At 39.2% G+C, this 24,391-nt stretch overlaps 1 protein-coding gene across 1 annotated transcript in view; it reads left to right on the forward strand.

The window, feature by feature from the left end:
* The window catches only part of USP43 (ubiquitin specific peptidase 43), a 111,419-nt gene extending 90,440 nt beyond the window's left edge, over positions 1–20,979 (forward strand). Inside the window, exons 11-17 of the mRNA XM_015815207.1 lie at positions 5,792–5,895; positions 8,784–8,861; positions 14,971–15,100; positions 15,367–15,694; positions 16,676–16,834; positions 17,401–17,559; positions 18,361–20,979. Coding sequence (XP_015670693.1) covers positions 5,792–5,895; positions 8,784–8,861; positions 14,971–15,100; positions 15,367–15,694; positions 16,676–16,834; positions 17,401–17,559; positions 18,361–19,379 — 1,977 coding nt within the window. The 3' untranslated portion in view covers positions 19,380–20,979. The remainder of the gene's footprint in view (positions 1–5,791; positions 5,896–8,783; positions 8,862–14,970; positions 15,101–15,366; positions 15,695–16,675; positions 16,835–17,400; positions 17,560–18,360) is intronic.
* Positions 20,980–24,391: the final 3,412 nt, after the last annotated feature.

The raw sequence follows: 24,391 nt of genomic DNA on the forward strand, positions 1-24,391 counted from the left end.
AAAAGTGCGTCTTATAGAGCGAAAAATACGGTAGATGTCACACCTGTGACAGGTAAAACATGCTTTTTTTTGAAAAACAGCGCCATCTGTTGGACGTAAAAGCAACACACGCTACGATTTTACCATTCCATTTCAATGTTTCCAATTTATGATCCATTTACGATTTCCAAATTTCCAATTTTACGATTCCATTTCAATGTTTCCGATTGCATTGTTAAATTGAATTTTCATACATTTCGATTTATTTTCATTTTGATTTAATTATTTCGTGTGACATTGCATTGGAATTGATGCACAGACAATGGAACAACAAAAAATATTGTATACCCACAAGCATTGTGAAATTAAACATATTAGAAACGTGCACTCTCTCTTTTCTTTCTTTTCCATTTAACCAGACTGAGCCACAGCAACGCGTGGCCGGGTACAGCTAGTAACTTTATAAAAACTTAAGGTTTAGAATCTGCATGTAATTAAATCTGGTTGCTGTAGAAGATAATGAAAGTGGACTACTCCAGTCAAGTTCCTCTTTGGGTCTTGCGAGAAGCAGCTCTCTGGTCACTGTTATAAGCAGAAAGTTGGGTTAGAAGAGAGATCCCTAGTCTGTTCCCCCACAGCATTTGTTAAATTTCTGTGTTCTTCGAGTTCTGCATTGTAGAACTGATTCAATCACCGAGGTAGCCTTTTCCCCGTAGGAACAGTATTGGGTATTCCCTGATTTTTAGCAGCTCTATCACTCCCTCATCCCTTATGCTTGTATTTCCAGTATCTACATAAGATGTTTAACAAGCCCCTTTGTAACTTAGCACAGATTTTTTTTTTCTGGATGTGTGATTCTAAAGAATGCATTTCATTAAATTGGTTTAATTAAAATATGGAAGTGTTTAATTAACTCTCTGGCCCTCTGCTGCTTTCATTGCTATCCAGGGATATTTAGAAGCCTAGCTAGCAATACCAGCTGGTAATTTGGAGGCAAATGGGAATGCCTGGCTAAAGTGAGGCCATGGCATAAATGTAGAGAAGCCCGGAGAAAGCAAGTAGCAAGTGAGTTTGCCTAGACTTCTCTGATACTCCATCTGGGATGTGGAAAGAAATCCCATAAGGGAGTCTTTAGGAATGCCTGAAAGTAGGGAGAGTCTATAATCATGAAATAAAAATGGGGCAAAAGAACCTCCTGAGAATATCAGCCTAAGATTTTTATCCTTATAATGAGGAGAGCAATGTGCCAACAATGTTTCATTAAATCTCTTAAGCAGAATTAAATATGGTGACATGCTGGATTTCTGGCGGGCAGGGGTAAAATGTATATGCCTTGCCTGACAGCTTGCGTCTCCTTAGGGTCAAGAAGAGAAAATATGTGCAACTTAACCAATTTGTATAACATAAAAAAGATTCTGGAAACTAATCTTTTCTTAGCAGGAAATTTTCATTATCTGCATTTTTTAAAAAATTAAACCCTTGATACAAAAGTTAATTGGATTTAATATAGCCAAGATTGACTATTGCAAGTCTATATTAGCATTCTCTTGTCTGGAATTCCCTAGAATAGAATAGAATAGAATAGAATAGAATAGAATAGAATAGAATAGAATACTTTATTTGGTCAAGTGTGATTAGACACAGAAGGAATTTGCCTCTGGTACAGAAGCTCTCAGTGAACACACAAAGCAGCAGAAAAATGATAATCATAATACCAATAAGAGGGAGAAATAATGATAATAAGAAGGATAATAATAATGCAACAGCTATACTACTTGGGTAAATATACATAACCTTTAGACAGCACTATGAGAATTAGATGTTCAGCAGAGTGATGGCCTGAGGGGAAAAAACTGTCCCTGTATCTAGTTCTTTTGGCCTACAGTGCCCTGTAGTGCCATCCTGAGGGAAGAAGTTGGACCAGCTTATGTCTAGGAGGTGAAGGGTCTGCAGATATCTTCCCAGCCCTCCTTTTGATCCATGCGTTATACAGGTCTTCTATGGAAGGCAGGTTGGTTGCAATTATTCTTTTTGCAGTCTTAACTATACTTTAGATCTGTGCTTGTCCTGTTTGGTTGCTGTACCAAACCAGAGAGTTATAGACGTTCACATGACAGACTCAATAATTCCTCTGTATCAACAGCTCCTGGGGCAGTTTGAACTTTCTGAGTTGATGCAGAAATAACATTCTTTGTTGTGCCTTTTTAGTGATGTTTCTAATGTTAAGTGTCCATTTCAAGTCCTAGGAGTTTGTAGAATCCAAACATATGAAGGGCTCTACTGCTGATAACTGTGCTATCTAATGTGGTAAGAGGTGGTAAAATAGAAGGGCTCCTTCTAAAATCCACTCTCATCTCTACAGTTTTAAGCATATTCAGCTCCAGATTGTTACGGCTGCACTATAGGGCCAGTTGTTCAACCTTCTGTTTACCAATATATGCAGGCTTAGCACTGTCTTGAATGAGGCCACTGTTGTATCATCTGCAAATTTCAATACTTTAACACACGGTTCCTTTGAGGTTACAGTCATTGGTATGGAGAGAAAAAAGCAACAGAGAGAGCACACAGCCCTGAGGAGAGCCTGTGCTCATTGCCCGGGTACTAGATTCCTAGAATTCCCAACCCTAGAATTCCCAACTCCCAAGCTGGAGTTGGGGAAGGTATTCTGGACAAGGACTTCAATATTATTCCTTTAGTTTGAGGAATTTTCATTAATGTGCATACACTACACAAACACACACATAAACATACTCTGTTTCAAGAAGATATTGTTCTTACTAATACCCCAATAGAGAATCTCCAGCTCTTATTGAGAATTGCTCAGCCTCCTGACTTAACTGCAAAGTCATGTAAGGGAAATGACCTGGAAAATCTGTAGCTCTTAGTATGGACCTGCTCTGTTCTCACTGGGGAAATGGAACATCTGTCTTTCTACATGCTTGGGTACCCTATACTAAAGATTTGCTGTTCATCAGAGAGCCTTTGGCAAATGTATGTATGCAATTCATAGTAGTTTCCTGCTTCTAACAGCCCATGGTGCTGATGCTAAGAATTTCTGTTTATTAATTCAAGAAGAGTCTACTCCTATCTTCATCTTTGGTGGCATTATTTCCAATCTCCTGAACAGATTCTCTTCTCTTAGAAGGCTACCTAGTGATAAAGCTTCAGGACAGCAAAATAAAGTACAAAACAGGATCATTACTAAGTTCAGAGGAGCCCCGCCCCGTGAGGCTGTTTTGGGCTCCAGTGGTCCCTTTCAAAATTTCAGTTGTTTTTATCAGAGGCTTTTCTCCAGGGTCCACTTAGCCATGTTATGGGAAAAGCTAGGTGAGTTTGAGGGATGAAACATTCATATCTTAGCTGTTTCCTTAGTTTTTGCTCATCTCATTGAAATTTCTTGGCTCCAGTGGCAGAAGAAATCCATTCCACTATCATTCTGTTCTTTGAAATAACATCCTGTGCATAGAAATGTGTTAATTAAAATATATGTAACAGGGTAATACCATTTCATCTTTAGCTCCAACTAGAATGTGAATTTAATTAGTCCCTGAAGTGACAACCAGCTATCTCAGATAGAATTATTGGGAAATGGATAAGAGCTAGAAAAAGCAGATTGCTAGCTAACCTCTACTCATGTCCTAAATTCGTGAAGCATGTGTGTTGGAATTTAACAGTCTTCCTGAAATCTATATGGGAACAGTGGACTATAATCTGAATGCTGTTAGGATAATGGATTCACATTTGTCTTCTCATCAGACTACATTACTGTCTCTATCAAGAAGATGAGGGAGCTGGACCCAAAACATATTGATGTGCAAAATGTATTGGCTAATTGGATGTGGCAAAAAAAGCATTATGGGAAGAGAGGACAGAGTAAATTAGTCCATTTGTATGATGATGAGTAAATTGCAACTGCACTAAGGAAAAGGGAGTGAATTTTAAAACAATTTTTTTGAAGAAACTAGAGCCAGGTGGATTAATTTGCTATCATAAACACGTAATTTACTTTATTATCAGCCTCACCCTCTTTGTTTTAAAGTAATTAATTTTACTTCTACACAAACTTCTGTATTTATGTAGAAATGGAGGATATAATAAACATGCACTAAGATGTGACAAAGGTTTCAATCTTTCACTACTTTTAAGGTGTCTTTGAGGCTGGCTTTTTTTCCTGTTTCTGTTTGTTGATTGTGTTCTGACCCATTAAATCATTAAATTAACTAGATGGCCAGATAAATTCTATAAATACATAAATAAATCTTACTTGTATGAAAGGACAAATGATTTAAAATTCATGTTAAAGTTCATGAAAATTCATGTTTATGGACCACTGATTACATTTTGTGTTCAGGAGAGTCTTATCCACAGAGACCTGGTGTTGAGCTTGCTTTTATGTTATATCGTTCACTTAGCTTAGTATCTTTGAGAGTTTGAGAGCCAGTTTGGTGTAGTGGTTTAGGCATCAAGCTAGAAACTGGGAGACTGTGAGTTCTAGTCCTACCTTGGGCATGAAGCCAAATGGCTGACCTTGGGCCAGTCACTTTCTCTCAGCCCTAGGGAGGAGGCAATGGCAAACCACTTCTGAAAAACCTTGCCAAGAAAACTGCAGGGGCTTGTCCAGGTAGTCTCTGAGAATCAGACACAACTGATCAAAAACTATTATTCTAACTGATTAGCATTTAGGCTTATATACTGTGCTATAGTGCTTTACAACACTCTCTGAGATCTTTACAATGTCAGCATATTGCCCCCAACAATCTGGGTCCTCATTTTATAGCCCTCGGAAGGATGGAAGGCTGAGTCAACCTTGAGTCCTGTCAGGATTGAACTCCAGGCTGTGGGCAGAGTTTGCCTACAATACCGCACTTTAACCACTGTGCCACAGGGCTCTTAACTATTTGTTATATATGGGGCAAAAAAGTGGCTTTAAGTGAGGGTTGGTTCAAAGAGTCAATCCAATGGCAGGAATGTATTTGGCCATTTCCCAACAATATCCTCCTGCATCAAAAGGAATCGATCTAGAAGGAAATAAAAATATGTGCTGATAGACATCATTGGACTAGGAGGCAAGCCAGAGTCTGTCTTGTATTTGCTTTACTCTGAATCAATTGAATGCTCTGTCTACTTTTGAAGCTAAGTGGGAATTGTTTCTAAGTAGGAAAAAGCATTGTGTGGTTCTTAACGTTCCTTAGATGCAGGCCTGACTCGAGGGTGTCCCTTCAGCAATATTTTACAACAGGACTTATTGAGGAAAAAAAAAAGCTTGGGTAATTGAGCTGAGAAAGACCCCTTTTGCTTAAAGCCTAAGAGGGTTGCTGCAAGTCAAAAAAGTTAGATTTGGAGTCACTGCGTTAATAGTTTGACTCATGGTTTCAAAGAGCATTTCACTCGCTTTGTATGCTCAAACCGCAGTTCACTACTTTAAAAAGTTCTTTCAATGTGTTTTGGAATCATATAATCTGTAAGGAAATTTTGGTGCCTATTTACCTTGTTGGGAACGAGCTATAAACTTAGACATGTCTAGTTTAGAAAAATGAACCTTGCATTAGTAAAAAAAAATAGCTTTATAGAGAAACAGTCTGTGTTTACTACATCATAGTATAATAGTCTTTAAGTATCTCCTGGAGTAATCTTGATTTGCCCATTAAAAGATGCTTAGTGTGAGGTTAACCCCGGAGCTTTCTTAAAATGCTGCAGTCCTCGTTCTTCTTGTTCATGACCTAAACTAATTTGAGAAATGCTTTCCGTAAGGAGAAAAGGACCTGGGATTTTCATGGCTCATTATCTTTTCCTGCTTCATTTTTCCTTTCAGGCTAGTGGGAGTCTGTTCCAGGTGCGAGTAGTTGGAGGGTCTTCTCTGTGCAGCTATCTCTCTCCTCAGGACAGATGGCCGCTGTATCATCCCACTGTGGACAGGTAAGAAAGGCAAAGCATTAGAAATTAATGACTAAAAGGAGTTTGTAATCAAAGATTAGGAATGAGAATCCTAGCTAAATTATTTCCTGACAGAAAGCATCTTTTTTTTCTGAGCCACGTCTTTTTTAAATCGTCCAATTCCTCTTCCTTCTCTTCCTGCCTAAGCATCAAAAAGAATCCTCTGCATTATGGGAAAAGACATTTTGTTTATAAGTAATTACTACATTGTGTTCACTTTCAAACTATGTTGTCTTCTTGAGCAGATCACAGTTGGTACAACCCAAATTCTCCATTCAAATACATCATAGGCATAATATGCAAAACAGTGTGTTAAAATCCTACCTTTTACCAGTTCAACTAGAATTCATGATATATATCACCCAGAGTAACTTGCTGAGATGGGTGGCTGTAGAAACCAAATAAGTAAATAACTAAAAATAGTAATATATGAAAAAATATTACAGCTGAGTATTGGCAAGATTAGGGGAATAACAGAATAACAGAGTTGGAAGGGACCTTGGAGGTCTTCTAGTCCAACCCTCCATTCAAGCAGGAAACCCTATACCATTCCAGACAAGTGCTGCCCAATCTCTTAAAAACCTCCAGTGATGAAACACCCACAACTTCTGGAGGCAAGCCGTTCCAGTGGTTAATTGTTCTCATCATTAGGAAATTTCTCCTGTTGTTGTAATTTGCTTCTCTCCTTGATTAATTTCCATCTACTGTTTCTTGTCCTACCTTCTGATGCTTTGGAAAATAGGTTGACCCCTTCTTATTCTTGGCAGCCTCTAAAATATTGGAACATTGTTATCATGTCCAAAGGAACAAAGGCTTCTGTAGTTGTAAGGCAGCACCCAGATTTTCATTTCTACCTGAGGTACTGCATGTAACCCCCCAAATCTATTCCAGCTCTTCTCACTCTGCTGAGATGTTTGATTTTCAACATTAGTGATGAGTTAGCATCACTGCTAACTGCATCCAAAGGCAGTAACTGCCTTAATGGATACAGGCAAAGCCATCTGCCGATATTGCACTGCCTGTCCATGTCTCAGCAGCTATTGCCCAGTACAGTTACCTTCCTCTTCCTACTGATAGCAGTAGCCAGATAGCATCTGTATAGTTTTAATGTGTTTGTCACTTTACACTAACAAGACAACAACCCGGCTTTGAAGAGTAAACAGTTTTAAAAGCAGACTGTTTGAGAATTGTTTCTTTTGCCTATTGGAGCAGAAAGTGCAAGGGACAGATAAAATGGGATTTACCTCTCAGCCAGTAATTCCAACACACACACACACACACGCACACCTGCACGCACACGCATGCAAACCACAACCACACCACAATGTCAGGCATGATTGTCTTGGTGTTATTGGTTGTTCATACTATCAAATACAATTCATTTGCTTATGACAACATAATCTTTTCTTTTACAAAAAGGTGGAAATGGTGCCAAGAGGCTTCTGGGAATGAATGAGAGAAATGAATGTATGGAGTTCAGTTAGATGTACTTTGTGCAAGTGTACAAAGTACATCTAACTGAGCCTTCACATCAGTGCTGACTCCTGATGACTGCCTGGACAAGTCCCTGCAGTTTTCTTGGCAAGATTTTGGAAGTGGTTGCCATTGCCTCCTTCCAGGAGCTGAGAAAGAGTGAGTGGCCCAGGATCACTCAATTGGCTTTGTGCCTAAGGCTGAATTAGAACTCTGTCTTCTGGGTTCTAGCCTGGCACTTAGCCACTATGTCCAGCTGGCTCTCTTGCTACTTTATTTTAGGGGGGAGGAAGCATTTAAGGCTATTGCATTTTACATTCGGGACCTGAAAAATAAACCAGAATGTGGGACATCATTTGACTCCTTGCTTCCTGATTTCTCTAATGAGTGTGTGTGCAATCCAACTACTTGTGGGGGATTTTTATTATGAGGATTAAAAATGTAGATTATGAATTAGCTCTTCTGTGGGAAGAGTCTGCCCCCTGCTGACAACCAGGCAAAACTGACTCTCATCTGTGGTGTGGCTTCTTGTGCTAGTATTGGAGCCAATGCCTTTGGTATATTAGTCAGAGACTTTGTGGAGTTTAAGGATAGCAGACTCTGCCTTAGAGTTGTTATAGGTAGTCCTTGACTTACAACAATAATGGAGCCTACAATTTCTGTCATAAGTCAAGGCACCACATGACCGACTCGATTTTAAAATTCTTTTTGTGGTGGCTAAGTGAACATAGTGGTCATCTAGTGAGTAGGTCAGTTGTTAAACAAACATAGCTGTCATTAAGCAAATCTATTCATTCCTATGGGCATTTTTTTTTGCCAGAAACTGGCCAAAAAGGCTGGAGACCTACAAAAAATATCTTAAGCTGCAGTCACATGACCACGGAAGACTACAACCAGCTGTAAAGGTGAACCGGTTGCCAAACACCCAAATGTGGTCATGTGACTGGAGGGAGTTATGTACCGCCACCAGATTCCAGAATTCGTTCATATGTAGTTTGGAGAAGGTCAGTCGTAACTTTGAACAGTCACTAAGTGAAGACTGTATACCTTTTTATGTTAAAAAAAAATCTTTAAATTTAAACAAGTGAGGGAAAAAAAACCCTGTACAGTTTCCTAACTTGTAAGTCTAATGGGAGCTATAGAAGTCATATATAGGCCTGGAATGTGTTTATTATGGGTATCTCTGAGATCCCATGTACCTGAGGCTTCCCATCAGCTTCCACTGTGATTGTACTTCCTGACCAATAATTCTTCTATGGCTCATGAAATTCTCCATTTCTCTTAATGAATCATTTATTTGAATCGCATCACTTGAGGCTGCTCTTCAAGAACTGGTGGTATTACAACCCTCCCCTCCCCCCCTTCCAAATGTATCTAGCAGCTTTCTTTTCTTACAGAGCACTGCAATTTGGAGGTCCTGGCGGTCCCGTTCACGTGAAGCTGGTAGTCGAATGGGATCTGACCACCAAAGAATGGTGAGTTTGCATTGCAAATCCATTTGTAAATGAGTTGCTGGATTTCACTGACTATCCGCAAAAGGCAGAGATGTGGCTTCCAGAAAAATTTACATTGCAGCTTAAATTGCTCATGATTCTTTCTGACTTCAGATACATGCATGGAAAGAGAGAGAGATTTGGGGGGGGGGGGAAAGATGGGAAATTTTATTCCATTTACCCGGAAGATGCCAGGTTGGGGGAAATTGCTATGTAAAATGTATACCCAGTATTTAACCAAGCCTATTTTACTCCAGTTTCCTTTCTCCTCCAGCATATTTGTAACAGGCTAATACATACATAATGTCTTGCTGGGCTTTTTTTTAATGTTGCCTCCATTTTTTTAATTTAATTTCAAGATAATATAAAACAGAACTAGGAAAAACCACAGTATAGTTAACATTTTTATTTCACATTAGTAGCTTAGTAGGTTGAGTGCATGTGGTCCATCAGCGCACTTGCTAAAGGCCTCAGCTTCTTTTTTTAAAAAAATATATTTTATTAATTTTTTAATATAATCATCTTAATATTTGGTAAACAGTGTGTTGTCTGGGTTTATATTTCAAAACAATAAATAACAATTAATTTCTATAATTCCATAATCTACATAGTAGCTTTCCTTGATTTTCTCTTTTTCCAATAATATTCTCTTTTATCAACCTTAAATTAGTACATTTCTTAGTATTTTGATAGATAACAATTGAATATAAACATTTTTAGTATTTCTATAAGTAACAACTACATCAATATAAAGCTTCTTTTCTAATTGATCATCTTTTTTTAAAAAAAATAAATTTTTATTGATTTTTCATTGAAAAACAAAAACATAAATCTTTTATCACAATATTAACCAAAAAGAAAAAATCAACACCAATCAATACATTCATGGACGTGTCCGGTGTCCCCCTTCCGCACCACCCTCTCACTTGCCTACACCTTCCTCCTCCCTATCCTACCACCACTCCTCCTTCCTCCCTCTTTCCTACCTCCCTTTCCCCCTCAACCATCCCGTCAGTGCAGTTGGGGTACCACCGGGCACCTCCTTAAAAAAAAAATCATACATATATATACATATAAATCTATAATACCAACCTACTCCTTTCCCCCCTCCCCCCCCAGGACTTCCCAAAGCTAATCTAGGAAATAAATGCACAATCATCCAATACTAATCAAAACTACTCATTATTACTACACACTAGTACAAAATTACTGTGACTCTAAAATAACATTAAATTACAACAAAAAAAATTTTTTTTAAGTTGTATCAATATATAATATACCTAATTTTGTTCCAAGTTTTTAATCAAAAGCTACATAATAATTTTTCAGTTCATACTTTCTCTGAATATAATCTATCCATCTTCTCCATATTGAGATAAATTTTTCCTGAGAATGATCCTTCAGGTACGCGGATATTTTTGCCATCTCTGCAAAATATGATACTTTCTGTCTCCAATCATCNTGATACCCAATAAAAATAACTGCGGTGTAAATTTTATCTTTTTCTTAAAAATCTGTTGAATATTCCACCAAATCTTAATCCAAAAGGCTTTAACATCCCTACATGTCCACCAAATATGATAATAAGTAGCATCCATACTACCACATCTCCAACATTTTGGTTGCAAATTCGGATACATGCAAGACAATTTTTGAGGGTCTAAATGCCATCTATAAAACATCTTAATTACCTTGTCATAAATCCTGTTTTCAAAGTTTTATTTAAATTTGTTTTCCCCGCAGTGTTCAAAACATCCTTACGAGTTAAGATTTTCTCAGAGTTAATTACACCTAAGTATTTAAATCTTTTTCCTCATACAAGCCATCCCAACAGTTATATATTTTTCATATCTTAAAACAAAAGCAAAAGAGAGAGAAGAAGAAAAAAGAAGGTAATAGTATACTACTTGCAAAACATGTCTCTACTTAAGCTAAAATACATCTATATCCAGAATTTTTCTATTCCTTTTAGCCATATTCAAACAAATGTTTAATCTTTAAATATTCCATCTAATAAATCCAATCATCTAATCTTTTAAATCTATTCAAAACATTCTTATCAATTGAAATTTTCTCAAAATCAATTACACTTAAGTATCTAAAACATTTCCCTCCCAACATTTTTATATTTCTCATATCATAAAAAAATACTTGAGGGGCCCATTCCTCTTAAACTAAACTTCATTTATATCCAGAATTTTTCTATTTCTTTAATGATATTCAAACAGGTGTTTAATCTTTACATATTCCATCTGATAAATCCCATCATCTAATTTCTTAATTCTAACCTTAGCCTTTTTTTTTTTTTGCCAAACATCTTCCCTAATCAATATGCTCCACTGGACCAGAAGGTCTTCCCATAGTCTTGTAGATGTTGTAGGTACAAGAGACAAGTCAAGAAATGTTTTGCCTCTTCATATTCATTGAAAATCTTTTTCTTTCTTTCTCTCTTACTTTCTCTTATCATTTTTTGTCTCTCAAGTTCTCGTAGTTCTCCTGAAAGCTCTATAATCCATTTTGTCGAATCTTTTTTCTTGTCCTCAGGCTTATTTTGCAATCTTGAAGTGTAGCTTATCTTTTCCATGTGCGATATTTCCTGCAGGTTTTTCTCTGCCTGGGTTAAGTCATAATTCCTTCCATTGTTGGGTTCCATCTTTAAATCTCTTTCCTCTGGTTTATGTTCAGTTGTCTGCTTTATTTGATCGCTCTCTTTTTTATTTTCTGAGAGTTTTTTGTTGTGAGATTAAATTGAAGATATGTTCATTTATATTTTCAAAGTTGTTTTTAATTTCCTCGTGGTTTGAAGTCATTGTCATTTGTATTAGTTGCAACAGCATACATTTCCTCCTTGAAAGTATTTGTTTTTTCTTGATATGTTCTTTCTGCAGATCTCTGATGTTCCATGATAGCCAAAAGTCAAAGTTTTCCTTTCTCTGCAAAAAGCTTTAGAGTCACAGTTCAATAAGTATTTATAATCCAGGAAGATCAGTTTTTTTTTCTCTAAAGTTTATGGTTCTTGCTTTGTAGATAGCCCAAAATGTTTTCTTTTCTTTGTTGCAGTTGTTCTCTGTTTAGTTAAAACATTGAAGGTCACAAAAACAGATTATCTTTTTCTGGACTTTCTGCCAATTCCTGTATCAGAGCAACCACAATTGTATATTTTCATCTACAACTAGATGTCAGCACCAGTTCATTTTTCAGTTTTCAAAACAAGCAATTACTTTCTTCTGTTTTCATCAATAATTTTTTGAAAAGAAAATCTTAACTAATTCCACCAATTTCAAACTTATCCAGATTTAAGTCTTATATTCATTTCATTTCAATATATCTCTGTTCCCCATAAAAGTTTAATTTGCCGCTTCCATCTGTGAGAGGGTGGAGCAAAAGTCCCCCTCCTTCTCACTTTCGGAGGATTTTTGCTTCTTGGGGTTTTTTTTCCAGGAGGTCAATTATCAAGTAGCAGAGAGAGAGTCAGTATTCTTACCCAGTTCCAAACACATTGTTTACGATCAAGCTTAAATTAGTGCTTTTTGGCTTCGGCTGCTTGTAGCTTGAGCTAGACTCTAGAGTGAAGCTAGCCTTTCTTCTGCTGGTTTCTGGAGGGTTTTCCCCAGATGACCGGATCGACTGCCATCTCTCCAGGGTTCACGGGGTACTCCTCCTTCTTTGTCGTCTCTCCGGGGTGAGTTTAGGCCCATTTAGGATCCTCAAATAGAAAAAAATTGGCCGTAGGATGCGGAGCCCTGCGATCCCTTGGCTGCTGTACTACTGCACAAAACCAGCAAGACCTAAGCTTCTAATCATCTCCTGGTGGCTTCATTACTTCCAGTGGTTATTTTTTATAGGTATCCCTATCAAAACTACCCATAAAAGTTATGCTCACACAAAATGGCAGAATAACAGAATAACAGAGTTGGAAGGGACCTTGGAAGTCTTTTAGTCCAATCCCCTGCTCAAGCAGAAAACCTATATACCATTTCATACAAATGGCTGTCCAATCTCTTCTTAAAAACCACAAGTTTTGGAGACAACTCATTCCATTAATTAATTATTGTAACTGTCAGGAAATTTCTCCTTAGTTCTAGGTTGGTTTTGTAGTGTAGTTTAGACTAGATTAGGGTTTCCCCTTTCTCCTTGTTTGTTTGTGAGAATGATTTCCTCCTGCATGTACAGAACTATGGAAGAAGGCTGTAAGCAGGACATAGGGTGACTGAAAAAAAATGCCACTATAGAAAATTCCTCAACAGCTCACCAAGAGGCATCTGCTATCTTTAGAGTGGCCTACAAAGGACTTTCTGGAGGAAGGAAAGAACATGATCATTCAGGATCCCTCTAAATTAAAACTTAGGATAAAAATCCTAAGGTAAATTTGAACAAAATGGAAGCACTCATGCCTTCTCTTAATATCTCATTTACCGAATCAGAATCACTGTAATGATTCTGTGATCTTGGCTGGGGACCTCGGCTGTGAGAGGAGCCTCGGAGTCCTAGTGGACAATCACTTAAATATGAACCAGCAGTCTGCTGCAGCTGCCAAAAAGGCTAACACAGTGCTGGGCTGCATTAACAAAGGGATAGAATCAAGATCATGTGAAGTGTTAATACCACTTTACAATGCCTTGGTAAGGCCACACTTGGAATACTGCATCCAGTTTTGGTCACCGCGATGTAAAAAAGATGTTGAGACTCTAGAAAGAGTACAGAGAAGAGCAACAAAGATGATTAGGGGACTGGAGGCTAAAGCATATAAGGAACGGCTGCTGGAATTGGGTATGTCTAGTTTAATGAAAAGAAGGACGAGGGGGGACATGATAGCAGTATTCCAATCTCTCAGGGGCTGCCACAAAGAAGAGAGAGTCAAGCTATTTTCCAAAGCACCTGAAGGCAGGACAAGAAGCAACAGATGGAAACTAATCAAGGAGAGAAGCAACCTAGAACTAAGGAGAAACTTCCTGACAGTTAGAACAATTAACCAGTGGAACAACCTGTCTCCAGAAGGGGTGAATGCTCCAACACTGGAAGTCTTTAAGAAGAGACTGGACAGCCATTTGTCCGAAATGGTATAAGGTTTCTTGCCTGAGCAGAGGGTTGGACTAGATGACCTCCAAGGTCCCTTCCAACTTTTTTTTTTTTTTTATTATTATTATTATTATTATTATTATTATTATTATTATTATTATTGTTGTTGTTGTTGTTGTTGTTGTTGTTGTTGTTGTTGTTGTTGTTTTGTTGTTGTTGTTATTATTATTATTATTATTATTATTATTATTAATATAAGCCAGGAACAGTTGTAAGACTATATCCCTTTTGAGTGACACTTGATTTAGAGCAGGAATGGGCAGCATTTTTAAGTGAGGAGACACTTGGCTTTGTGTGGAATTGTAGGACTGGCCTCCAAGAAGTGATTGTAGCCAAGGGGAAAAAGAGCTAGGATTAAGATTAAAATCTTACTTTAATGAAAAAGTAGATATGAGCAACATTGCTTTGAAATTTAACTCAACTATAATACTTCTAAAACAGTACATTTTTAAAAAGACAGTCAGAAATGCTGCTGTGTTGCAGAGCCAGCCTTACCTCTCAATATTGGCTGCAACTTCAGGGCTGAGATCCTTAGTGATTCCTATGGAGTTTTTCAAATTGCTTAGTTTACAAACCTTAGGTGACAGTCACGCAATGGGTTGCATGAGAGTTGCATACTTGAGAAACAACAAAAACTTGAACTGACTTCCAAAGCATGGGACATGAAAATTTATTCCCTGTTTTGGAGCCTCATCACATTCGACATTTTCAGAAGCTTCTCAGAAAAGCCTTGTCTTTAACACAAATTGAAATTCTCCTTCATGAAGAGCACTCATCTGTGCTAAGAAACCTGCTTGAACCTTTGGGATTAGGGTTCTGTGAAATTCACGCAATGCTTTCTCAACCCTTTGAATATTAAAGAGTTAGAGTAACTTTAATTGGAATTTTTGGAAAAGCAGCACAGGACTTTGGTTTGATAGGTGTCTACCTTAAATGAAACTGAAGGCCCGCACAAAGTGCAGTCACCACCAAGACTGGAATATTTCTGACCTGTCCCTTTGCATTTTTGCAGCTTGTTTGGCAACATCCAGGAAGAAGTTGTTGAAGATGCAGAAAGTGTGAGACTGAAGCAGCAACTTCATCAACAGCAGCATAGCTGCACCCTGAATGAATGCTTTCAGCTCTACACTAAGGAGGAGCAGGTACCTTTGGATGAGGGCAAAGGTGGGCTAAGACCAACTTGGCATTATGGAGATTACTAGAGCAGGACTATCTCTGCCACAAGGCATCATGTTTCTGAGCAGCAATGGAATGTCCATCTGCTGGGCTCCTTCCCTGTTCAGTGCCAATATATCTAATGGGGGTTCTGGAAGAGGTGGGGTATAAACTGTTCCTATCAGTTGATCCATCCATCCCCCAGTGTTCAGACCCAGGCTCCTGTGTAGTTGTACTGCGTTCTTCTTTGCAGCTGGCTCCAGATGATGCCTGGCGCTGTCCCCACTGCCAGGTCCTTCAACAAGGCATGGTCAAACTCAGCTTGTGGACACTCCCCGATATCCTCATCATTCACTTGAAACGCTTCCGGCAGGTGGGGGAGCAGCGCCATAAGCTCTCCACTCTGGTGCACTTTCCCCTGCGAGGGCTTGATATGGCTCCCCACGTAGCCAAACGCAGCCGTGGCAGCAAGTGGGGCCCCTGGAAGCAATCCCTGCCAGAAGAGGGCCAGTGTAATTTTCTCTATGATCTGTACGCCGTCTGCAATCATCACGGGAGCCTGCATGGTGGACATTATACAGGTGGGTTTTCAGTAAGTAGATAGGGTTGTGACTCAGATATCTCTGGCAACTCCTGCTGAAAGGTAATGAATTGGGATTCACTCCACATATCCTTAGGTGTCCCCGCCTAACTTGACCTAAGCATTGTTGTTTTATACAGGCAGGTCTGTGTATTCTCTGCCATAAAGGGATGGGACTTCTGAATTCTGCATGACGAAATGAATAATTCTGTAAGATGAATTATTAAGGAAAATTGTGGAAGTTTGCAAATTGATGCTAATTCTGCTTCTGTGAATGGATGGAGAGGAATAAGGAACTATTTGGCACGTTCAAGGTCTCAGCAGCCCTGTTTTTCATTTCTGAGCTGTCTAATTTCACATTTACTTCAAGAAATGTTGCTGAATAGTGCACTTAGCGAAAATGTGCTTGTATAGGACATTTAAAAACATATGAAATATAAGTAGTGATATGCAAAACATTCCACTTCAAAGTTTTTTGAGTTTGAATTCAAAACAGCTGTTTCAAGCAGCTGTTCTCCATTTGAGACAGGTTGTTTCTATCATTTTGGAAGTGCTTTTAACTTGAATCAGCTCTGTATCAAGCTCAAAACACTTCCATAGTTATCAAAACAGACTGTCTCAAATGCAGAACAGTTTGTTTCAAATGTCAGAAAACTGTTTTGAACTTCACAGGGAATGTTTCAGATCCAAGACAGCTCAAATACCAAACATTTGGCATACCTGTAAATACAAGTTAACCCATCAGTAAGAGTGAGAATTTCCAAATCTTGTTTTAATCACATTGACCTTTACAGAACAATGTTGCTACTTTCTATCAATGCTTCCTTGTGGCTTTCTTCCCTCTCTAGAAGCAGAAGAGTAAGCATTTAATACACTGGTGAGGTTGTTGTAAATTTCCCAACACTACCAAGTTAGTGAGAATTCTGGAAGCTCAGTTCATTTTCCAATGTGTCGGCTGATATGGTTTTCCCTCTGTCTCCAGCCTATTGTTACAACACCTTGGATGGTCGCTGGTATAGCTATGATGACAGTACCGTGGAACCGGTCATGGAAGAGGACATCAGCACACGTGGTGCCTACATCCTCTTCTATCAGAGACGGAATGTAGTTCCAAGCTGGTCTGGAGGAAGCTCTGTTAGAGGTTGGCAAGGGTTACTTAGCCTACTCAACAGCCCCCTCCCCCCATTTCCTATGCATTGATTAAATTCCATGTCATTTATTGATGATATTGAGGCATACCTGGAAATGCTAAATAATTCCTGACTTGTCTTTTAAAGCATGAATCCTGAAATCCATCCTGATACAAACCTGGCCTGTATTTGAGCCAAAGGCATGGTTTCCAACTATTTTTGATTTGTTTGACATATATATATATATATACTCCCAACTCTTCTCCAAGAAGATTTGGGTGAACAAGAGAAGCTTTTTTTATTCCTTCTGGAATCATTTGATTTGATTGATGGAGCTGCCCATCTTACATATATGACGGTATAATAAAACGTTGTTGAAGGAAAATCAGAAGGATGTCTTGTACTTGAAGCAGAAAGGTTCTCACTCCCCTTAGCAATATGTTTGTTCATGGAGTGGAGGATAGAAGGATATTAAATGATTCTCTTTCAGAAAATATACTGTATGTATATACTTTCTAAATGCAGACAATGCAGAAGAGTCTTTCTCCACAACTTTTTCATATTTTTTTTCTTGCAGGATCTACCAGCTCTTCCATTTCAGAACATTGGCTGACAAGGCTCAGTCGAAGCAGCAAACGAGAGAGCTTGGTGTCCTGGAACTCAACAACCTGTCCATCTCTGCCAAAATCATCTCACTCACCTACACTCATCAGTGCCAGCACCAGCCAGGAGAAAGGTATCCTGTCTCCCTTATTATTCTTGCTTTCCACAAAGCCACACGTGAACCAAGCTCATCTATCATTGGACAATCTTCTTCTCTTTCAAGATTCCAAATCTTGGGCCTGCTTCTTTTCCTAAAGTCTAGCAGTGTGGGTATCATCCTGCCCCAGAAAGCAATACAGTTCTCTAGGTTTTCTTTTAGTGCACCCTTCATTAGCCCCATTACATTCATAAATAATTCTCAGACATATAAAACTTTGGGTCTATGGGAGTAGTCAGCTATAATGGATTTAAAATAAATAATAATGTTCAGGTTTACCCATTAGTCCACTCTAATACGCTTTTGAGTGATGGGGAAGCTCTGTCTCCATTGCCTTCTGGAGTCACTGTGGATGAAAATAAATAACTGATCCCCAAATCAGCAAATTTTAAATCTTTCCATCAGTCCGTCTCATCTTTTTGGGTTTTTTTTTTATACTTTAGCTTTGGCATTAGCAGCAAGCAGATGGGATATGTCTGCTTTGCCACTACATTATAGGCTAGGAAAATAGCATGTGAGTAGTTTAAAAAAAAAGACTAAAAATGGAAGAAAGGGATTTGAGAAGGAGGAGGGGGATTATTTGACTTGGACTAAAATCTGAATTGTAGAAGATGTGGAGGCTTATAAAGCTTCCTTAAGTTCAGAAATAGATTGTCTTGCCAAGATTGCTGTTAATGCTTTGTTAAAATTAGTTTGAACTCAGCATTCGAAACAGTATATTTTATTTCCACAGAACTCCTGAGAAATGCTGCCATTACTGTCTATGTTCTTTTCTAGGAGGATTTGAGTCTCGTCCCTTGGTTCGGGGTGTGCAGGGCAGAAGTGTCAGCCTGAAAGCTTCTTCTAATAAGGCCAAGCTGGGCATCCCCAGGACCCTACCCTTGCGCTGGTCCTTCACCTCCAAAGATTGGCCAGCAGAGCCCTCCAGGGAACTCGTAGATTATCTGGAATCTGGCCGCAGACCTTGGTTCACAAATGAGTCCATTGTCCCTCTCATAACTAAGGAAGGGGAAGACGATGAGCTTACGGTCGCCAAAGCTAAGCCCAATCCTGCTCTAACAAGCATGAGTCCAACTAAGACCACTGGCAAAGCAGCTGTTGCCATGGAAAATTTAAACACTCTGAAACGGGTAGGGAAGCCAAAGGAAGAAACAGGTGAGCAACCACGGACACCCAAAAAACTGGTGCTATCTCTCAGCACAGTACCTCCAGTAAAAGATGAGGAACTTAAGACCAAAGTTAACATCAATGGGACTCTCTGCATGGGTTCAAATGTGGCCTCTTCCAGCCGGGGAGATGCAGAACAAAAGACCGGGCCTTGGCTTGGGGAGAAAGAGCCAGAGATTGAGAAACAATCAGAGGGGAAGTTGACCCTCTTCAGAGTTGGGTTTTTGCGAAAGGACCCCAAGAGACACAGTGAGTCTCCCAGGCACGCTGTTATGCCGTCTTCTATAGCCTCTTCTCAACCGTCCTTCTCCAACGGAACACTAAATATTTTCCCTGGCAGCAGGACAAACACCACCCTGAACCCCAGCTCCACAAAGGGGCTGTCCAATGGGCGGATCTCCCGTTCTGAAGTGGACATTAAGCGGGCTCAGAGCTCCTGCAACAGCAAGGGTAGGAATGACTGGTTACTGAGCAGATCAACATCTCTCTGCAAGACAAACAATGGGTCCTTGCAAGCCTCCATGCCCCCACTCACTTTAGAGGGCATTTCCTGTGGCACCTTCCAGCGGGCAAGATATCATACAGCATCCTTGGGCAGGAGGATAATAGTACCAGAATCCAGCTTCTGAACTGCCTTGCAGCTCTACCTGAAACAGCAGAATCATGTCAACCTTTGGTGCTTATAAATTCTCAGGCCTTTGAAGAAGATATGCCAATTGCTTGAAAGCTTGGACACTGATCGCTTGCTAATGGTTTGTTCAGACAAAAGTTACTAAATCCAAGTGGTGCTGATGAACATGTGTAGCCTGGATGTACGGATGCAGCAGGGATCTTGTAGACCAAGATATTAGAAATGGGGAAAAGAAAAATGTGGGGGAAGATGTTAAATTATTTATTCTATAGTTTAACTGGCAACTTTTGAAAGGATATGCTGTTTTGTAACAGCATTTATTTTGGTACCAAGGTGTAGAAAGGATAGAGGAGAATCTAAACATTGCTCTATGCAATCATCCCAGTGTTTATATTTTCTGCAAAACGTTGGGTTTTACAGATCTCTTTGTTATTAAAAAATGCCTAAAATGAAGGGTGAGCATTAATAGTTTGGGGAATCAGTGAAGCAAATGGGCAAGCTAATTCAGGAGTTGTCTGTTCTCTGGGAGATGTGGGATAAATTTGTTCTTGTTGTATGTGTTGACTGAAAATGAACGTTGGGGCACCATCATGGTCTCCTCCAGTGTTTAAAAATATTCACAGAAAAAAAATGTTGCATAACACTTCATTTTCTTCTACCTGTTGGTGGTAATCAAAGCTAACCTCTTTGCAGTCTAGCTTACCTACCTCAAATTTTCTGGTAGTCATCCATCCAAATGCCAGCCAAGTCTGATCCAGCTTAGCTTTTTGATGACAGCGAAGGTTGGATAGTCCTGCCACCTTCTGTGACCAATTGCATATTACTAGAGTTTTCTTCACAGGAAACACAAATGGTGCTGTTTTCCCATTGTTGTTAATAGATTAAATATGAAACGCTAAGGAGATAGAGGAGGGTCCAAACAAAAGCCATGTGTCATTTATAGAATGGCTCATACTGTTGACATCAGGAACAAAAGTCCAGCTGGAAATTCGAGAGACATACTTGAAGATGTAGAACAGAAAATTTGGGGATGATTAATGTAAGAGTGAGAAAGCAAACTGTTTTACTTAGCACACTTTATTCATATTTAGAAAGATGACAGTATATAGAAGAAGAACATGAGAAGGGCAGAAAGCAAAGGAAGAAAAAGTCTGATTAGCTAAAAAGAGTAGCAGATGACTATTATAGAAGTTCAAGGCATAGAAGAAAATGTGTAATGGAACATAGCAAAGTCTATAGTATTTTTAAGGAGAATGAGGATAAAGTTATTTGGATCTGGCATTGTGTAGATCATCTGTGATTTAGAAGAGTGCAATTATAGTGGAGTGCAAAGGGTGGGAAATAGATTAAAAGGGAAAAAAAGAAGGGAGCCTAAGTAACTATTGAAGCACAAGAAAACCACAAAACAGCCATTGTATTAGGATTCTGATTATTCCCGAAAGCATTTTGGTTAATTTGTGTCATTTCATTATGTAATTTATGAAGGTATGCGACTCACTCAAGGAAAGAAGCTCTTGATTGGCATTTTATATTACAGATCTCTTCATAAAAGAATCCATTAAAACACATACGGGAATAAATACAGCTTCACAAACCAACAATTCTTTTGAAATTATTTCTTGGGGTGGGGGGGAGGAATGGAGAATAGGAACTCAAAAGGAAAGACAATGTTGAAACTCAAGAGGCATTGCACCCAGGGTAGTAATACAGTCTAGAACAGAGATTCCCAATCTTGATAACTTTAAGATGGTGTGGACTTCAGTTTCCAGAATTCCCCAGTCAGCAGGGCTGGCTGGGAAATTCTGGGAGTTGAAGTCCACATGCCTTAATGTTGCCAAGTTTGGGTGGGAAACCCTGGCCTAGAGAACCCAATGTCTAAGGTGAAGTCATTCCTCAAGAGTACTTATTGCACACTCAGCCTTATAAGAAATGATAATCTAAACGTTCATTTTCTCTAGGTGGGAGGACTTCGGCTCCCACTATTCTTCACAGTGGTCATGCTGGCTGGAAAATTTGGGCACTTGAATTAGAGCACCTTTATTCAATCTGGTGCCCTCTATAGATGCTGAGCCTCAATTCCATTCATCCCATCCAGCACAGCCAGGGATAATGCCAGCATGAAATTTAGAAAATTTGAAATCTGAAAGACACCAGTCTGGGAAAGAGTGATTTAGATGCGATTTGCATTCCTTTGCAGGCTTGTCTCAAGTCTCTTCTTGGAGGACTGCTATTAATCTAGGCTTTGTGAAAAGACTGTCACCTCTTGTTTCCCAGGCACAGGGAGAGGGAGGAATGAATTTGAACTCATTAACTTACCTGTGCAAGCTGGTGAATTGTGCTGTGGCCATTCCCACATAGCTGGCCCCTTCTGGCTGTGCTTTGTTGGCATGGGGGATGGGGCAAGCAATCTCCAGCTCCTTGGGGTCTTTTTTTTTTTTTTGTTAAGCCATTGCCTAGCAACTGCAACAGGAGCACAGCAAGCCATGGCGTCCTCCCAGGCAGAGAGCAGCTTTTTTTACGAGAGTGATGACTTCACCTTTGAAGACAGGAGCTCTGTGTATGAGCTGCAGCTGGAGAGGCTGAGAAAAGATGGAAAGGTTTGTGTCAGGGCGAGTGGGAGACATCATTTCAGAGGCATACAATGAGGCCTTGGTCTCTGATGGTAGATTTCAGCTTCTGAGCTTTAGTTACTAATTTCTGTTCACTTGGGCATGGCCAGGGGCTTGGGCTGTTCTTTGCACAGAGAAAGCTTTTAACATAGTTAGCTACAAACGCCACTGGCTCTTTATTGGATGCAGGGAAGAATTCAGGCATGGTATTTAAAAGCAAAGCCAGACTTTGGATTTTTATATATATATGCAGACCAATTTAATCCTTCTCGATTGCTGTTTGCCACTTTTCTTGCTACATCTTAATACAGAGGACAAAAAAGAAAGTTCTCTTGAAGGTCCAAACTGTCTTTATCCAGAGTATCATTTTGCACAAGACATCTCTAAAACGGGCCCATTCAGAGCACTTGTACGCACATAAGAAAATATGCAAGCATGTCTTTTATCCCAGCAAAAGCTTCAGTTTCAGGGTACAAATATCCTGTGTTTCCACAAAGAGAAGCATTTCATCCAATAATGCCAATCATTCTTTGTAACTGGAGAACATTGGATAAACTAAATGGCAATGCGCAAACACAAAAAAAGTATCTTGTGAAAAGCATAGCCCAAATTGGAAGGGCAGCTTAAGGACCTCGGTCCTGTCCAAATGCTTTACCTTCTGTATCAGCCTCCCCAGGAGTATTCTGGAGGAGGCTACTGGGAGCTCCTTGTTAAATTTGGGTGGATTATCAGAGCCCCTTGTTAAAAATAAATTCATGCAGGGAGAAGCCCCGAGTAGGGATCCATTCACATTGGCAAAGGGAACTGAGACGAGTTTCACAAGGGCTACAACTCGATTCAACAGAACAGATGCTGGATGGGGAACATTTGAAGCATGCCTCAAGAGTAGGCAGGAGTCATCCATATTTATTTAGCATTAATAACACTCATCCTTTTAGAGTAATCTGGTTCCAAACAAGTGAAACTGAGAAAAGGACATCTTTGTTTTATTAGAATAACTTTTTTTGCCTCCTCTTAGCTGTGACTGGAGATATCTTTTCCACTTTATTGCCTTTGAGATGTGTGGTGCTACCGCCCCAAGAGGAGTTAGCTAACTCAGTATTGCTGGATAAAATTGTTCCAAATCCATTTAGAATAAATGGAACCCTTGTTTCCTGTGATTTTTGAAACTGTTAACCACAGTGCAGCCTAAAAAGGCATTTTGTCTTTTCTCCTGCAGCCCCATTTCATTGTTTACTCATATTTAGCTTGCACTACCACTCCAATCTCTTTTTTAAGGATTCTATTCCCAAACAGTTATTTCTAGCCTATATGTTTGCTATTGGGCTCTTAAATGAAGAATTTCCATTGATCACTGTTCAATTACATTGTTACTTAGATGCCATTGTTCTAAGCTCTGTAACCTTTCGATAGTTTTCTAAAATATGAGCTATCCCATCTGTTTTGTATCATCTGGAGGTTTAATACTATTCATTCTCTTCATCTCTTCATCCAAAACCTTAATAAAAATATTTTAAGTGACTGAACAAAAGTGGAGAAAAGGTCAATTCACTGTTTGGATGCATGCAGGAGGGTTTTTTTTCCTTGGGCTTTGTGGAGAGGGAAAGGTCTCACCAGGAAGAAAAAAAGGCAAAAAGATATGTTATAGGACTTCATTGAGGAGTCATGATTTCAGAGTAACCAACATCAAAATGATTTACAGCTACTCAATGTCACCCTGAGTATATTGGATTTAACTCTTGGCATATCTATATAAATAAAAATGTAAATGTTTGTTTGTTCAAAATCTTAAATCTCCTAAAGTTCTTCACCAATTGCTTTGAAATTTTGACACAACGTTGCATTCGAATACGCGCTTGTTTTTATATACCTATATTATATAGATGTCACACCTGTGACAGGTAAAAACATGCTTTTTTTGAAAAACAGCGCCATCTGTTGGACGTAAAAGCAACACACACTTTTACCAGACTGAGCCACAGCAACTCATGGCCGGGTACAGCTAGTAGTAAATAAAATCTCCCTGCCTGCAAAACTAGCTCTTACCAGAAGCCCAAACTTGGTTGGCTCTATGCCAACAGTCCACATTGCAACTCTGAATATCTCCCCTGAAAGCCCTCCCTTAGCCTTTTAACTAATTTTAATCCCTTGCCGCCTCTTGACATTTTTAACTTTTATACACACTGTTTTATATTTTAACATTTTATTGTACACTACCCAGAGTCCCTCTCTGAGGGAGATGGGCGGTTCAGAAATGTGCGAAGTAAATAAATAAAAATATAGCTCTTGCCTTACCTGTTTTGAACTGGTAAAACTAGAGCTGGATGTTTGTATTATGTATCAAATGTTGCCAGAGCAACAGCTGCCCCATCTAGCTAAGCTAATGCCAAAAGACAATACA

Source organism: Protobothrops mucrosquamatus, unplaced genomic scaffold (assembly GCF_001527695.2).
Source record: "Protobothrops mucrosquamatus isolate PMUCROS unplaced genomic scaffold, P.Mucros_1.0 scaffold325, whole genome shotgun sequence".
In the NCBI taxonomy this organism is placed as follows: Eukaryota; Metazoa; Chordata; class Lepidosauria; order Squamata; family Viperidae; genus Protobothrops; species Protobothrops mucrosquamatus.